Raw genomic sequence first — 17,327 nt, 5'->3', positions numbered from 1 at the left:
ACCCTTTGAGCTTGAGAGAATTATTGTGATCGAGGTGTGGATCTCTAAATGCAAGATCTATATCCTAGATCATATTTTTCAGTGCAGTTTTTACATAAACATTTATTATATAGTAAAACAAAAGAAGTATTTTAGCAATTCAACTCTGACAAACTGTAACCAAAACTTGGAGGCTAAAAACCTCACAAATAAACAGTTGTATTATTAAAAAGAGAAATAATCTTAAAAGCAGCGTTGCATTACCTGACAGAAAATTTGTTAAAAGCAAAATGTGTACTGTTGTTCTCCCTCCCCTGCTTCATTTCCTCTACAGATAGTAAAGCACCACTAGTTTGGCCGTGCAGACTTGAAAAACGGGACCTTTTCAGTGCTGGAGCACACAGAAAGTTGGCATAGATAGCTAACTGGGGTATCTTCTACCTCCTACCAACTAGGAAGGGAAAAAAAGCCCAAACCTGCACAATGCCTGTATTCCCCAATTCATTTGCATCTTCTGGTCTTGTATACACACACACTAACACTTCTTTTCCCAGGTGAAAAAAAGCAGACCTCCCACCTAGCATGATTTTACCAATCCCAAAGAGGAGCCCTTAAGGTTGACTGAATCTCTCCTCAGCCAACTTGGTTGCAGTGGTTCCCGACCTCCAACAGGCGTTGGAGACATGAGAGACATGAATCTTAGCATAGCCAGGGGCTGGTATGAGGACAACTTAGGGTACTTTTAATCAAAGAGTTGAGATTCTCAAGGAGACAACGCTTGGAGTCTGACTTAAGATTACCACACATTTGCTGATTTGCCCTTTGCTTGAAGCTAAGCACAAGAATCAAACTCATTGATTCCAGACTTCTTGTGATGGCCTGCTGTGAAGTGTTCTTGTACATTAGGGCTACACTGGTTCTGAACCTTGTTGACCTCAATCCTAATGTGATCAGACAGTTAAGAAAAGAGCCACATGTTCCTTATCACATTTTGTAGCACAGACCTCTGCAGAACCAACAACAACAACAGAAAGAAGAAAGTGGTAAAATTTGCTACAGTTGCTATGAGTTAACGTGGGTTTAGAGGCTTAAAAGCAAAGCAGCTCTAGCCATTTGCCGGGCCCTAGCCACAGCTGAAAAAAAAGCAATCACTCTCTGGGATGTATGTTATAAGTTTTGGGGTTTTTTTTACTAGAACTGTTACTTCAGTTAGGTGTTAGACCCTCCTTATATATATGTACACCCACACATGCAAGTCAACTGCCAGCTAACAAAATTGAATACAAGCAATACCACCTACATGCCACCTGACATTCACCAAGAAACTTGCCAGGTTGTTTGGCAAGGAGCCACTCAGTACCTGAAGTTAAGTTTGAGCACGGATTTGAAACTGCTCTGAGCAGAGAACAAAGCGCATCCTCACCACAGCAGGTGTTTGTAAGCTCTCATTCACACTTAATACAGCACAGGTAAGTAATTTGTGTTACAGCATCACAGCAAGTACTCTGAAGCTGCCAGTGAATTGCAGAAGGATGACAGCTACAGTATTCAGGGTTATATGCCACCTTGCAAACTACTAGAAGCGAAATATTTCTGTTATGCAGAAGAGCAAGCAGAACAATCATTGTTCTATCCCAGAAAAGAACTCAGTGCTACACCTCTTTTCGTTGATGGCAACTGTCACCATCAGAAATCAGAGCAATGGAAATTCTTGCTGTGTTTCCAAGATGCCAAGTAAGTAACCTCTGAATTACTCTGTTAGTAATTGACAAGTTTGTAGTTTCAGATCCTAAGTTCATGTGCACACAGACTGTTTCTGTTATTTGGGGGCTTTTTGGGTTGTTGATGAGGTGGGTTTGTTCATGTTATCTTTTAAACATACCTGCTCAGTTTTGATTCTTTCAGCTGCTGTATGATTACTGTCCATCAGTGTTTGACAGAATGTTGTGAGTGCCTCCAGTGCCCAGCTGTGTGACCTGCATTGCTCATCCTTCCCTTGCCTTTTCCAGAGCTGTTGGAGTTGTACCAATGACCAGGCTCAGACAGCACTAAGGACATAGTGGAGCTGAGCACTCTGCTGCCAGCAAGGCAGCATTCTGCTGCTGGCATTAGTTTTGAGTATCAGAGTGCTGTTGTACAGTGGTTGCATATACCTTAAGCACACTTGAGTCTTCCTCAACACAGTAGCTAATTGTGATTTTACCGATAAGACCAGAAGCACTAACGCAGTCATGGAAGCAGACGGGTGCTTACCATGTCTGGAGGGGGCTGTAGGGTGCTCAGCTGGTGAGACTTGTACACACACAGGTGATTTAGGCTCAGAGACAGAATGGGAGAGACCAGCTCTCAAATGCTTGACTTTACATGGTGCCCACTCTGAGCCATCATTTAACCCCCACCCAAAAAAAAATAAAAGTGTTTGCATTAGTAGCACAGCACAACTCTAGCTGTCTGCTCTGTGAAATAATCCAGTCTTTCTAGACCAGTGATTTTAAATCTTTTTTTTAACATATGTAACCAAAGGAATACACACAAGCCAGGCAGAGTATAAGTATTTTCTTTATTTAAGAGTACAGGTAGTAGAAAGTTGTTTACAAAAATTTCAGTGGTGATACATTTTTATCTTCATTGTCCAAAGCTTTTTCCCCACGAAGTTGCTTGGTTTGCTACATTTTTTACAGCTTTTTCACCGGTTTCAGCAACTTTGTAGACTTCATCAAGTGCTTTTCAAAGAGAAGAACAAAGGTAACTGTAGCATCACTGCAGTAGCTTTCCCTTTCCCACCAGGTGTGGGACAAAGAGCAAGGAAGGGTTGGGGGTTCTATCTGGGGTTTCACTGCCTTGATATTACTGAAATAAACACAAACATTCCCTACCTTTCTGACCAGCATCCTTAGCCTGTTCTGCTGCTTGCTGCACAGTCTGGCTCACCGTGTCCACTGGAAGTAGGAGGAAAAAAGTGTCAATTAAGCAGTCCTTACCCTTAGTTCAGTACTCATATTTTAAAAGGGTTCCCCTAAATGTTTCAGGGCTAGAGGATGAAGAATTACTCCATAAGGATGGGCACTCTGATCTAGTAGTGGTGCTATTAGAACTCTGTCCCTGTCTCCCCTCAGTATCCATGTGTCTAGGTATAGATGAAAATTATACATGTTAACGTGTGTTACCTACAGCGTCAGGAAACAAACCCTAGTAGAGAATTGGGTGTGATGAAACCTTCCTTTAACTGAGCCTGGCTCAGATCTGCTGAGAACAGGCTGGGGCAGTTTGGTTGGTAAAGATTCTCTCACTAACAACATAAAGCCTGATGCTCATTGTCTTAACTGCTGTAAGAGCAGCACCTCAAAGATGTAGTGAATAGTCTAACATTTTCTCTTGTAGCTAGGAAAAAAAAATGTATTCTGTGAGAGACCAGACTAAAGGCATGGAAATGTTCAATAGAGACATACTGTGACATGAAGAGCAAGAGAAGGTATTGTCTTAAAGGCCTGCAGCCTAAAAAACAGTAGTAAACGTTTGGATGATCAGCCCCCAATATCTATGATGAGGAAAGTCTTGCTCTCGAGTCAGAAGTTTGGGGCAAATGGCCTTCAGTTGAACCTCTATTTGTTTTATTACCCTGGCTTCAAATACTACCTCTTAAAAAACACCGTAGACACGCTCTGCACAACATATACTGAAGTGGGGGTTGACTGAGCAAGCCAGATTCCTCATGGACACGGGAGAAGGGAGAAATACTGAGGTGAATAAGAACATTTAAGTGGACTGGGAGTGCCTAAAAACTTCAAAGGTCTCCAGGCTTGCACTGAATGGCTCTTCAACAGTGGTTGTTTTAAGTATCTCGTAAAACCCAGTGGCCTATTTCACCTTGAGCTTGTAAGACATTTTCTACTGCTCAAAAGACATGCTAATTATCATCACACATCAACTTTTGCTGCAGTTTCCTAGCGTGGATGATGTTCATGGCTCATAAGGTGCAGCTAAAGGAAAATGCTTCCCACAGCAATCTTGGGTCACAGCAGAGTTCGTGACTCCTTTCAGGACCTACAGGATAGGAGCTAATTTTAGATACTTGCAAAGCCCAGTTGTACCACTCTGCACTTGGCAATAGCTCACGGGACTGTTCCTTCAGGGCACACGCAGGGACAGCAGAAGTAGTTCAGAGACAAGGTAATTAGTAGTTGCAGAACCAGCAGTTGGATAGTCTTGTTTTAGCTGAAATCTGGCATTAACCCCCCTGTATTTTCATTTAAATGGGGATTTAGAGGGTTCCTCTAGAATACTTCCAGGAGTTGGTGCAGTACTGACAAATTCAGCATCACCTGCTGTGTGTTTACTGCCTGTCATCAAGGTACATGCAGATTGCACAGAAGTGGCCAAAGTCAGGCCAGTGCCTGGAACCTCCCACTGTTGTTCCAGGATCCAACTCCAGCTGGAAGAGCCATCTGCAGCACAGGACTTGCTGGGAAGATGTGTGCAGGGTTCAGGCAAAGGGCTTCTGACTGAGGATGTCCAAAGAACTGGTTCAACTTCAAGTAGTTGGGACAGAGGGGAAAGGACTGCAGCTACTGTTTAAAAACTTTGCTCTTGGAGTTTGTTGACTCCTAAACACTTAATTCCATCAGCTGATTGAGATTACTACTCAGCTCCTTCAAGATGACAAATATCATTCCTAAAACATCCTTCTTATCTTCCAGCATAGGAAACCGTAAATGTTTCCCCGATGTTATAGAAGTTAGGAATATCAAAAAAACCCACAGAAACATGCTTTTCTAGGGCTACTGTACTGCAAAATCAGAAAGATATCTTAATTTGAAAAACTGATGGTTACTCTCCAATTGCCCACATCCTCGTGTTTTTCTTTCGTGCTTCAGCATAAAAATATCTGAATTAAGCGTAAACATTTTATGGAAAAGGGGTCAGTGGGTGTGGGATTTGCATCTCCTTAGCAAACTAAAACTAAGTATTGGTAAGTAAGACACGGGCTTCCCACTTGCTTCTTTGAGCACATACCCTGCAAGTGGTATTTCCACTGCATTTGAAGTCACAGACAAAATAACTGGTTTCAGGAGTTTACCCAAAACGTCATGTAAAGAGATACAAAACAGTTTCCACTGCTCATGTACTGAAGACAAACATTTCAGGAATCTCGGCAGTGCAGGTCTGTGTTAAGGCTCCACTAACGATGGCTTATTTAAGTGGCACATTTCACTTTGGGGCCAGTTCAGCAAACCTCTCTGCAGGAGTGAACTTGTCTTGGGTGCCCTGAACCCCTGCAACTGCACTTGTGCTTTGGTGGGGTGCGTGACTGCAACACTGACAGCTGATGACTTAACTGTGCCTATCTGTGCAGCACCAAGCAGATCAGAGCCCTCAGAGTTCAGGAAAATAATACACTATGCTACTACGCAGCTTGTATTTATCGTGGCTGTTCCTGCCAGGAAGCCAAGTCCTAAATAAGCAGCCTTGCCTCCCCTCTCAGCTTTTTGCAGTCCTGTCATCAGTGCGTCATCGAGTCACCCCCGCAGTGTGAGCCAGCATGGGAAAAATTGTTGGAAAACCAATAATTAATATGGGACCTACATTTACTATAATGTTAGGGGGTTTGGAGATTACAGGCTGTACTGACCCCACCCTTCAGGGCAACATCTATAGAGTTCATGCCCCAGGGGCAGATTTGCTCCCAGCAGCAGGGACAGGAGCGGGCAGATAGTTTAACACCCAAGGCAAAGGAGGAGGGAAAGCAGCAATTTGTATTTACCTGCTGCCTGTGCAGCACTTTCAGCTTGTTGCACAGCTTCCTCGGCAAGCTTCTTCCCAATCCCGAACATGGCTGCTCAGTCCTCTCTCCCCGGATGAGATGGGCGAGTTTATCCCTAAGTTTGGTTCTGTTACACTGTTTGGCAAAGTGCAGCTTTTTATAGACAAAGCAGGACTCCTCCCAGTAGTTAGAGGGCAAATGCAAACTGGAACAGGGAAAAGTCATGAGCCCTTGCTGGGTGATTAATATATCAGGCATAAAAGGGTGAAGGGACGTTTATGCTTGTTATGTTTTCCTCCCCGGGGAGAGGGCGTGGATTAATCAGCAGAAGTTTTCCATAGCCCAGGAATGAAAGCTTTGTTTTTCCATGTCGAGGAGTTGGTAAACAGCATGCATGCCACAGCTGTCCCAGCCAAAGGCTCCCGAGCCAGTGCCGCGGGGGGATAACCAGGCTGGCACAGCCCGTCGTGAACCGGGCAGAAAAACATCGCATTGCAGAACACTCAGCTGGAGAATTGCTTAAATCAACTTCGGCGTTTCAAAACCTTACATAGAAAAGTATCCAGTTTCGGATGATTCTTGCCCGCATTCCTTTGCCTCTCAGTAGGACTTAAAATTCATGGTTATAAAAAGGAATGGGAGGAGCTAACCCTGCTTTTTAAAGCATCTGATGAAATCTTTATTGCGTTACACAAAGCTCATAATTTTGTGGTGCGTCATAATTAATACTTTAACCTCTTATTTCCGAGGTCTGGCTCAGCAGAATAGGTCTGTGTCCTTCCCCACAGCAAGTACTTTGCAGGACCTAGCACGGGCTGCAGGGCCTTGGGCATCAGCAAAGGTCAGTGGGGTGCAGCCCCACAGCCTCAGCCTGCCCTCACCAGGCTCACATCACCCACCCAGGTGACAAAAAGTTGAGCTGCCCAACCTTGTTCCCTGAGATGGAGCCAATGAGATGGGATGTGGCAGGGGGTCAGTGGGAGATACGTGGTCCCCACAGCATCTTGGTTCATCTCACAGGACACCAGCCACCCAGGAGCTGATCTCACACCAAAAGACTAGGCTTAGTTTTTTCTGGGATCACCTGCCCTCTGGCAAAACTGCTTTTATGCCCTTTCACACAGGACAGGAGGTTTCACTCTGTTGATCAAATAATTGTTGCTGGAAATGGCAGGGGAAAAAGCCTAACCTGCCTTAGAACAAGGGTTTATTCATCAAACTGATCTTATACCTACAGCTGCCACCACAGTAAGCTTTAGAAATCTTGATCCCAGGCATGGCACTTCACGAACAACTGTTCCTCTGCAATGTCCCTTCCAGCATTACAGCAAAAGTTCTGTTTTATTACCACCATCACAGTTTATTACAGACCACAAAGTCCTACTTAATGTCAATTAAATGTGACGTAGAGGGGTTTCTGGGGAGGGGTTTCTAGGGAGGGGCTTCTCCATTTTATCTTCTAACGGCAAGGAAGGGATTGCTCACCATATCTAAAAGTAAATTCTATCAGAAAATGCTCACAATAAAAAAGAAGTCAAGGGTTGTGTCATCAAGTCAAGGGTTGTTAACCAAGTTCAAAACAGACTTACAATGCAAGAAAAAAAACCCTCTGAAATATTTCAGATAACTCAGACCAGCATCTGACCAATGGAAATTCTTGGCACAGCAGTCAAGAAGTAGAACGCACACGTTGTTCCCTGTGACATCCTCAATTGCTCATGGCTGGCCTTGTTCACGGAAACTGCAATTTCCTAGTCCTACTCTGCTGCTCCAGTTACTGAGGGGGACAGATACGTGAAGACAGCAAGACTCAGAGTCAGCAACAGGTTTGTGTATTTGTCGAGGCAAGTGCTTATATTGTCACGAGACACTAGAAATACCCCTCTTCATCCCTTCCTTACTACAAGGTGCATGACAGTTCCTGTTCTCACACACTCCAATACTGCAAATACGACTCCTTTTTTAAAAATCCACATCATCACTAGTTCACAAGCAACTTCCTTGGAGGCAGACTGGTACAGCATCAGCACTGACGCTTTGGCTTCCCAGTGAACATCAGTGCAGAAATAAAATTACAGAGCCAACCCTAACTATATTACATCGACGCACTGCAGGTACATACTGAGTTGTAACACGGGAGAGAGTGCCATTGCAATACTGCCTTGCAGACAGGTGAAGGTGATGTTTGCATCACAGGAGCAAAAACACAGCAATAAAACACACCACAGTTCCCAAATATATAAAGGACCTTCCTTATGTCACTACATAAAGCCACAGAAGACCAGTGAAGAGGCGCAGATCTTTGCAGACACCAGGCAGGACTTCCGCCAGGAATGCATTTAAACCGACATTAGGTTGCACTCAGTGCAGGGCTCATCTCTATGCATAGATCTGGCTCTGCTCCCGAACACACAAAGCCCAGGACAGCGCCCAGAGTGAGCAGAGCCAGGGCAGCCTGCTGAAAGCACGGGGCAGAGCTGCCAAGGCACAAACACAAAGGCTCCCTGAACTCAGCCACCAGCCAGCACGGGCAAACACACCGAGCTGGAGAGCAGAGGCAAAACCCGTCACCCTTTGCCACGACCACGGGCTGCAGGACGCGCGTCCCCCAGGCTGGCTGGGCACCAGCACTGCCAGCACCCACCGCCTGGAGCCATCTCAGCCTCTCCCACCGGGTCACATCCCACCACAACGCAGCGACAGCACCCGGACGCAGAAATCACAGCACCAACACGCACCCGCCCGCCCTCCCCCAGAGCCCACCGCCCGCACCGGCACCTCGCATGCCCGGCTCATACCTGCCCACCACGTCCACAGTCAGGAGCTTTCCTGGGCACCTCCCGCAGCCCCTTTAAAGCCTCCCCAACCCCCGCCCGGCTCAGCTGGGCAGACCCAGCCCAGGTGCAGAAAGTTTTGGGGAAGGACTCCTCTGCCCCAGCCCAGGTGCAGAAAGTTTTGGGGAAGGGCCCCTCTGCCCCAGCTCAAGTGCAGTAGGTTTTGGGAAGGGCCCCTTCCTGCAGCAGGGCCCTTATTTGTCAAACCTTGTGGGGTTTTGAGTGAAGGGTCAATGTGTGCAACGGGTAGGAGATGAACTTCAAACATGAAAGGAAGGTCACCTTTGTCCTGTGGACAGCAAACCCCACTGTTCCCATGGGCTCTGGAAGCAGACAATGCTGGCAGGCCTAAAAAGGAGCTGGACAACTTTGTTCATAAACAGAGACTCCAGGGGGTGCTGGGATGTGTTCTCCAACATTGTTAATCCAGCAATCATGATTATTTGGGAGCATGAAGGAAGTGGTGCCAAGAGGGGACCGGTTTGCAGGGGTCCACAAGTCACCTGTCCCATCACTGCTGTTTGCTGCTGCTGGGGGTGGTCATCTGGAATTTTTTCAGGTCGTGGTGAAACAGTGTAACACAGGCAGAGTGTGCAGCCTGCACAGCAGCTCCAGCATGTACCAATGGCATGTGGGCAACAGCACCCAACACACCACCAGCTTATTCATCTTCAGGTTTCTTCGTCTTACTTCTAGGAAGGCAAGTTTCTCCTCGTGGACACGCCATTCCAACTTGTGCCAAGCAGCTTCTCCATGATATCCTCACAAAACAGCAAGGTGTTCCCTCACTCACACCCCACAGGCACCAGCATCACTTTGTCTGTGGCTCCTTTGCAGAAAAAAGCAGCCTCTCATAGCAGCCACCCATGTCCCACCTGTGTCTTGTCCGTGTGACCTGTGGGTCTGGGATAGGGACATGGGAGGTGCCACAGAGGGACGTGAGAACCTGATCAACTGCCAAAAGAGTGATTTGGGAAAAGGCATAAAAGCAGGAGGGTTAGTCATAAAAACAAAGGAGATTGTAAGCTAGACATGGGAAGCAAAATGGTAGCTAAGGGAGCGAGATTTGAGAGCAGGATCCAGGGGAACTGAGGCAGAGTGAGGTGATGCAGGCAGGCCCTGGGGGCTGCTCATGCCAAAGCCAACACAAGAGCAGCAAGAAGGGCCTTCCTTACCAAGGGCTTGGTTAGTATTTCCCACAGCACATCTCCCTGCACAGGCAGTGAGTCAGCTGCTGTGCTCAACAGCTGTGCTCCCTGTGGTCCAGCTTTTACATCTGCTCTGTTCTCCCAGCTTTACAATTAACCACAAGGGCAAGAAATGCTCAAAGGGCCCTCACAAGGTGCCTGGGCTGGGAGCTGTAAAGAAAGGAAAAAACCCAGAAGTGTTACTAAATAGGAAGAAAGAGCTATGCATAAAAAGGGTTTATTTGCATGAAATTCCTGGTGATTTCCTACGTGAAGGCAAAAGAGAGACTGAGCAAGCACCATGTGTGTCACGTGTGTGTGTGTGTGTGTGTGTGTGTACACTAGTAGTGTACACTACCAACAGCAGCTGAGGGGCTGATATGAAGCAGGAAAAGCATCTATGAAGCAAGGCTTAGGAGCACAGTGAAAATGGCTTATGTACATATCTTTTGAGGGTCTTGGCCCCAGGGTTGTGTGGATGTGGATTCCAACCCAGCCAGAACCCCAGCAGTGCTCCACAGGGACACAGGTTGGGCCATCTGCTGTGGCTGAAATGTGCACAGAAACCTCAAAAAGGCACCAGGGTTGTGGGGAGAGGACAGGGATTTAAAAAAAAAACATCACCTTTGCGTTTTGCCACATGGCAGGAAACTATGGCTGCAAAGACAGATTTCAGAGAGCTTGGATTCTTGTTAACCCTTGGAACATCAATCAAAGCATTCACCTGAGATGAGTATTCCTGTTTTCTTGGGCAAAGGAAAGAGCTGAAGGTGGATTTTGAGCAGTCTGGTAAAATCTGTGCCCCTTGTTCCCCTGCCCTGCTGATCGGTGAAGGAGAGATGGCAGGGACTGCATGCCCTCCAGTGTCCTGGGAACTTCTCTGGAGCATTGGAGTGGGGCACAGAGCAGGAGGTGCTCACACTGGGCAGCCCAACCAGGCTGAAACATGAATCCCCTTTGCTCAGCATTTCATAGCTCAGGCAGCTGCAGGCACACCCAGAAGCAAATTTTAGGAAATTTGAGAACTCAGGTGTTAGACAACTTCACAAGCACAGTGTTGATGGTACAGGAGCTGGTAGGAACTTTAGGGATGTCTGCTTTGCTTTTACACAACATCTGGAGCCTTCAGGTGGGATGGGAAGGCACAGTCCTGTGTTGGGACATGGGTCCTTGTGTGATGCACAAGGAAGAGACAGCCCCAAATACTGTGACTAAGGCAGGGACCTTATTTGTGGAGCAAAGTGCTTAAGTTTAGACCTAGAAACACTTGCCAGCAAGTGACTCAGACTCATGGGTGCCTGTGGCACAGCATTCACTCTTGGAACAAAAGAGATGTGAAATACTCTGATCAGGCTCCCAACGAAGCAAAGACATCCCTGTGCTGGAGACCAGGAGTCAGGAGCTGCCTCCAGGTGCTTGTTGGCTGGATTGAAGAAGTGTCTTCTCTCTCGAGTCAGTAGGTGACCTCCAGTGGTCCCTCCAGCCAGGCAGTCCAGTCTCTACCCTGCCAGAGCTGCTGCCAACACTGGGCCAGAGCAGCGGGAAGTGACAAACTGTTAGTTACACTGAAGACAACCGGAATGAGGGGATACAAAGCTGCAACACCAGGAGTCAGGGCTGTGGTCTCCATGAACAAAGCAGCAGGAATAGTGCTAGTAGTGTGAGGGGATAACTGGTTTTACTGGTGAAAATGCCCTGTTTCAAGGTTTCTTTTTGTAATATTAGCTAAGAAGTGGTTTGCAGCAAAAGAAAGGTGCAATGGAGAATGGTGTATGGGCCACTGTCACCCACAAACACAGCACTGGTGTCTGAAATGCTGAGCCTAAAGAGCTCAGTCTCCCAAGATTTCACCATCAGGGAGGCAACCATGAAAAGTACTAAATAATAAAGTACTATTGAGGGTTGCCCAGTAACTGAGAGTGCAATAGTCTAATGCTTTTTCTGTGAGCTTGTACTTGGGTAAATATTTAGGCTTTTAAAGCTTTAAATGACAGGAGACATTGCATAAGGACACTTGGTGCAAAGACCTGGACTATGTTTACTCACAGATGGTCTGTTATTTATAGGGTCCTGTAAAGGCCTTTCGGTTCGTGCATCCTTGTGCAGATTGCAGACAGGGGTGGTCTTTGGGTTCGGGGATGAGCCACTCTCTCCTAGGACTGCATTCACAAAGACCAGCTTCCAAAAAGCCCTGGTCAACCACAGCCTTTGGTCAAGAGAGGCGAGGCAGCAATACCTCAAACAGGCCTGGATTGCCCTATTTCATTGCAGCCAGATGGCTTTGGTCTTGCTTTGGATTTTTTTTGTAAGACATAAATTAGATTTTTACTGAAATCAGGCTGGTAAGGCTTCAAACCGGGAGGAAAAAAAAAAAAAAAAGGAAAAAAATTCCCAGAGGAAATACTGCCTAGCAATGAGAAACTCCCAGAGGCCGAGGTAAGAGCACTTACTGTGAATAAGTGGGTATTAGTGCCTTCTGTTGACAGAGGCAGCACTAAGTGGGCATCCTGTCTGGCTGCAGCAGCCTCTGATTGCCCAGCAAGCAGCAATCTAAAATAAATATTTCCATCTCCCAGGCAAGAAGCTTGCCCCCTTGCCTCTCTCGCAGCGGCTCCGTCCCTGAGCAGGTACCTCTGTGCAGCCCAGCCTGCCCGGGGCTGCCTTGGAGCGCCGCACACCGACTGCGGCTCAGGCACGGCTCAGGAGAAGAGCCGAGCACCCCTCAGTGGGCTCTCTCGCGTCAGCGCTGCCGGTCGTCTTTAGAGCTGCGAGCGAGCACTGGGATAAAGTGGCCGGGTTTTGTCCCCAGGAGATTCAACAGGAGATGCGTTGTGGATAATGGTAACAAGAAATTTAGATGGGCAACAGATGGGTAGGAGAAAGGACAAGGGGGTGGACATCACAACTCCCATTCACTCACAGGCACCACAGGGCTCCTCTGCATCCTTGCAGGATGGTCACTGACCTCACTGGGCTTTGGGTCAAACAGATTTGCAAGTCGTTGTCTGATCCTTCACTGAAAGCCGTGGTAAAATAACGAGATTAAATAACAAGGCAATGTATTTCTGAGTGGTGAAAATCTTACAGTACTCTTTATTTATCTTAATCTAAAAATACAGAAGATGGGAACAAACAAACAACTGACAAGAAATACAACCTCAGCTTAACTTTTGATTACTGGAAGAAAACTCGGTTTCATCATATGAATGTTCTGTTGTCCTGAAGTATGAACAGTTTCACTGGCTTTGTACATACACTCAGCAAATGTGGCAATAATCGTGCTGTTGTAAGAGCAGGGCAACAACATTGCTGAATCCCTTTGAGCCATGTTGATGATTGTGAGCAGATGTGCTAAAAGATACATTTTTTTCTCTGTGAAGGATGAGGGGGACCTTCAGTCTTAGAATTTTGTATTTGAAGAGAGAAAAATTATCCAGATATCAAACAGCTTTCATTTTTCTACACAAAGGAGAAGGGAATTGCAAACCAAAGAGAGATTTATACATGCAATACTGTTAACTTAAATTAGCATCATTTTTTAAAGCCACATTTTTTCCCAAAGCCAGACATTGCTTCTGCAGCTTGTCCAGTCGCTTTTTCTACTCCATCTTGTGCCATCTTGGCAGCCTTGTCAATAGCTGCAAGAGAGGGAAAAAGAGAAGCAGGAAGTTGGGAAAACGCAACGTTGTTAGATATTTATGACGGAAGAGAGGTGCGAAGATGATTAGACTACAGAAATGTAGAGATACATCTTTAAAAAAGATTTTGGCAATTTTGCTGCCTTCCCACCTAATGTCACCAAGTGCCCAAGCCCACCCTTCTCATCACACCCATGGGGCCATAGAGGGTGTCAGCTCTAAGGAGATACTACCAATGCATTTTAGTTTCATCAAGCATTTTAGACCCTGAAATTGATAAGCCTCCCCTCATTCTTAGAAAGTTATTAAATTGTTTAAAAAAAAAGAAAATTGAGCTTAGTTTTTAGTTTGACTTGTTCCCAATCCCCAGCAACAAGATGCCAACATTTTCCTGACGGCACCTTTCCAGCTGCAGGATCAGCTTGGATCAACCCCAGCTGCTGCCTCAGCAGGTGTTGGCTGGACCTGGATGGAGCCCTGCACTCAGGGCTGAGAGGGGGGTGGGAGCAAGATGTGACACAGGGCTACCTAATGCTCAAGAAAGAAGAGCAAAGTTTTGTTCATGTTGTTCCCACAAGTTTTCTAAAGAGGAAGCCAATGTCTGAACGCTGTGCAGGAGACTCAGTGTCCAGGGAGTGTCAGCTACTGCCTGCCAGTACCTGTGGACGTACTAAGCAACAGATCCTGAAATCCTTCCCCATGAGATTTCTAAAAGCCCCAAATTGTCACTGAAACCAAGGCCTTTTAGGCTGAGAACACCTGTGGGGCAGTGGAGAATGAGCACTGCCCACTGCCACCTTGTGTTGAGCTGCTCCGTCACTTCTTGATTTGATCATTGCTCCTACCTTTCTGGCTTGCATCTGTAATCTGGTTGACTGAATCCTGAGTGGCCTGTCCCAGGCTGTTTGCTGTAATTAAGGTAAAAAAGAAAAAAAATCATTTCCAGCTGTTCCCCCTTATGGTTACAGGAATTCCCAGTGTCAGTTCCCTTTTCTGCACGCCCTCAGCAGGCTATGCCCCTGGTGAGTGACCAGGCTGGTAGAGAGCAGGTTGAGGCTGTGCCCTTTGTCTGTGGGCACCCTGGGAACTGCATGTTGCCAGAGCAGCTTGCTATGAGATTAGTGTTCACCTAGCACCTATGGTCAGCTGAGCAAACCAATGACAGATAAGCAGGAGATAAAGAAGCAAAGATTAGCGGTGAGTTGGAATGATGACATTTAGCTGCAAGCTGCTTATTTTACACTACACTTGCTTTTATTGATTTCTAGCTTATTGTGCTTGGGGAAGGTTGGCCATGTAGCATGCATTTTCTCTGTGGGCCATTTGGGAATAGGGCCTCTTCCAAAATGGAAGCAAATGCATTAAACAAGAGCAAGACAGGAGAAGGGAGATTTTATAAACAAGATATAAATAGAAGAAGAAGAGGAGAAGAAGCTAGAAACATAACAGATCAACTCCAGAATATAAAGCATTAAAAAATTGAGATGCAGTTGTAAGATACCTGATAGTTTATGAAAGAGCGAGGTGCCCTCTCAATGGCATGAATACATTCATACCATAGCAAATGGCAAAGACTATTTTATTCTTCAGAAAGGAATACTATCATGTTTGTGGATCTACTGTACACTTGTCCCCAGATATATGGAAACTTGCTCTAACTTTGAAGAAACTAGTAAGGTTTCTCACATATTTCAGCTATACAACACAGTGTTTGCAGGATGAGAGTCCAGGACCATACCTGATAAAATTACACACTGCTAGGAATATGCTGCACACAAATACTGTAGGAAATACACTATAAAATGCTGGAGTAAGCTATACACATTTTTCAATCTTTCATTTAAAGGACAGGCTATTATGCTTTGCATTGAAAAGTTGATTTCCAACGCACAGCACTAATGATAAAAACTTGGCCCTACGACATGGGCATAACTATTACAGAAATGTTCATATGGGGTTTTTTAAACCCTGCACAGCCTGGTGATTACTGCTGAAGAACACAACAAAAACATACTTGTACTAACATATTACTAACTGTGCATTGCAATCAATGTAGTTATTACCAGAAGGCACTGACAGGTCAAGTGGCAAACATTAATCAAAAGTTAACTGCAACTTATTAAAAGGAGAGCAGGTTAAAAACCACTACAGAGCATGAGAAAAGACCACCCTGCGTAATGCAAAAGCTAAATACAGAAGGTTATTATTACCAAAAGCTGCTTCACTGCCCTAAAAACATTAATGTTTTGAGGAGTGATGGATGTTGGACAACGCTCAGCAGCCACAGAGGGAGCAGTGGGTGGGCAGGTGGAAGCAGCTGCCCACAGCAATTGGAGAGCCATGGCCAGCCTGGGCTCTTCCCTAGGTGATGGCCAAGACTTGCTTCCCGAGAAGGGAAGGAAACAGAGGAAGCTGTGTCCTGCTAGCATTGATGCAGCTAATAGTGTCACTTCAGATCGTGGGTTTTCTGAGCGAAAGTAGCAACTAAACCCCCCATCCAAATATACAATAATATTTTATCTTTCTTACCAGCATCTTTTGCTGCAGATTCAGCCTGTTCCTTCAGTCCCTGAAAGCTTCTTCCCGACATTGTGGCTTCTGATGCCTGTTAAAAGTCCTCTGCTTTGATAAAACTAAGCACCTGGTGATGTATAGCACACTATGTGAGAGTGTCCTGACTTGTCCTGGTTTTTATACGTCTGCCACGAGACCTGCTGATTCTTTTGGGGGTGATTGGTACAATGGGTGGAGTTCGAATGTGAGGAATGAGAGCTGAAAATAGAGAAAAGTTGTTTATTTACCCTCCCTGATGAGAGGGTGTGCCCAGATAGAGACTTCTGCTTCATAGCACTGTCTTTGTTAATTTGTGGTTGTTTGGGTTTTTTTTTTAATCAAAACTGAAAAAAACCTGTTCCACCATCACAAGACAGAGAAAAGCCACTGAACTGAGCTTTATAAAGAATGCTGGAATACTACTGAAGTGGTAGTGCCTGGGCATGGCCAACTTTCGTCCCTGCCAGGCTGATTTCCTTCTCTTTCCTTCCTGAGAAGAACCTCATGAGAACAGAAACCAGCCCAAACTTGTTGTAGTTTCTAGCAGCTTTAATCATAATCCCCTTTTCTTGTCAGGTGGGATACTCTTAGATGGTGAGGATTGTCACTTATGTGTACTTTCATAAGGAAATGATAATCTGGTCATCTTTCCAGTTGGCTGCTCAAGGTGGATTGCAAATGCCATCATCACTGAAGGCCTTGCCTGGGTGAGGCAGGTAACCAGTGCCAGCACTAGTAGTTCTCAGGGGAAGGGAAAAAAAAAGAAGCCAAATTAGCAAACCCACCTTTTCCTAATATGGCTTTTTGGTACTGACTTTGTTAGTACAGAAATTATGCTTAAAATCACTTCCTTTCCTAGCATCACCACATGAATAAAAGTTTCTGGCTTTAACCTCTGGCATTTCCCAGGTTTCCTCTAGCTTTTGGAATTAATATTTCCTGCCATCAATCCCCAGTACAAAGGTGCTTTGTACAAGTGAACTATTGGCAGAGTTGGGAGCCAAATGGCTCGCTGGTTTTGAGGGGTTTGGGTTCCTCGTTGCCATTTTCTGGCGTACAAAGTGTCTCTGTTCAGATGGCCACATATTTGTCTTCCTGAGTAAAGATCTGTGTTGGGAAATAGGCATGAGAACAAGATGCCATGGATAAACCAGTGTGGGCACTGACAGTTCTCATAAGTTTAGTACTTCATTAGTACCCAAGTGAGGAAGAGTGGCAGAAAACAAGGTTCCCTGCATTCCTCTGCCGCTCCTGTTCCGCCTGTCATTTCAGAGAGCTCCTCTCAGCTTTGGCACCACTCCTTTGTTATTTCAAACAGCAATCCTCTTTCCCCCTCGACGGGTCAATTAGAATTCTAATTATATATGCACATCAG

The 17,327-nt window shown here is 45.7% G+C and overlaps 1 protein-coding gene across 1 annotated transcript; it reads right to left on the bottom strand.

Moving 5' to 3' along the window:
- Positions 1–13,235: 13,235 nt before the first annotated feature.
- On the bottom strand, positions 13,236–15,989 carry LOC114000413 (adipogenesis regulatory factor-like). Its single transcript, XM_027744719.2, has 3 exons — positions 15,929–15,989; positions 14,245–14,307; positions 13,236–13,399 (listed from the first exon to the last, which is right to left on the bottom strand). Exons 1-3 carry the CDS (start codon positions 15,987–15,989, stop codon positions 13,293–13,295), a joined length of 231 nt encoding a protein of 76 aa, XP_027600520.1. The 3' UTR covers positions 13,236–13,292.
- Between the last annotated feature and the right edge of the window lie 1,338 nt (positions 15,990–17,327).

The sequence above is a fragment of the Pipra filicauda genome, unplaced genomic scaffold, assembly GCF_003945595.2.
Source record: "Pipra filicauda isolate LSUMZ 115617 unplaced genomic scaffold, ASM394559v2 scaffold1099_size29636_pilon, whole genome shotgun sequence".
Lineage (NCBI taxonomy): Eukaryota > Metazoa > Chordata > Aves > Passeriformes > Pipridae > Pipra > Pipra filicauda.
This window is presented reverse-complemented; position numbering and strand designations above follow the sequence as displayed.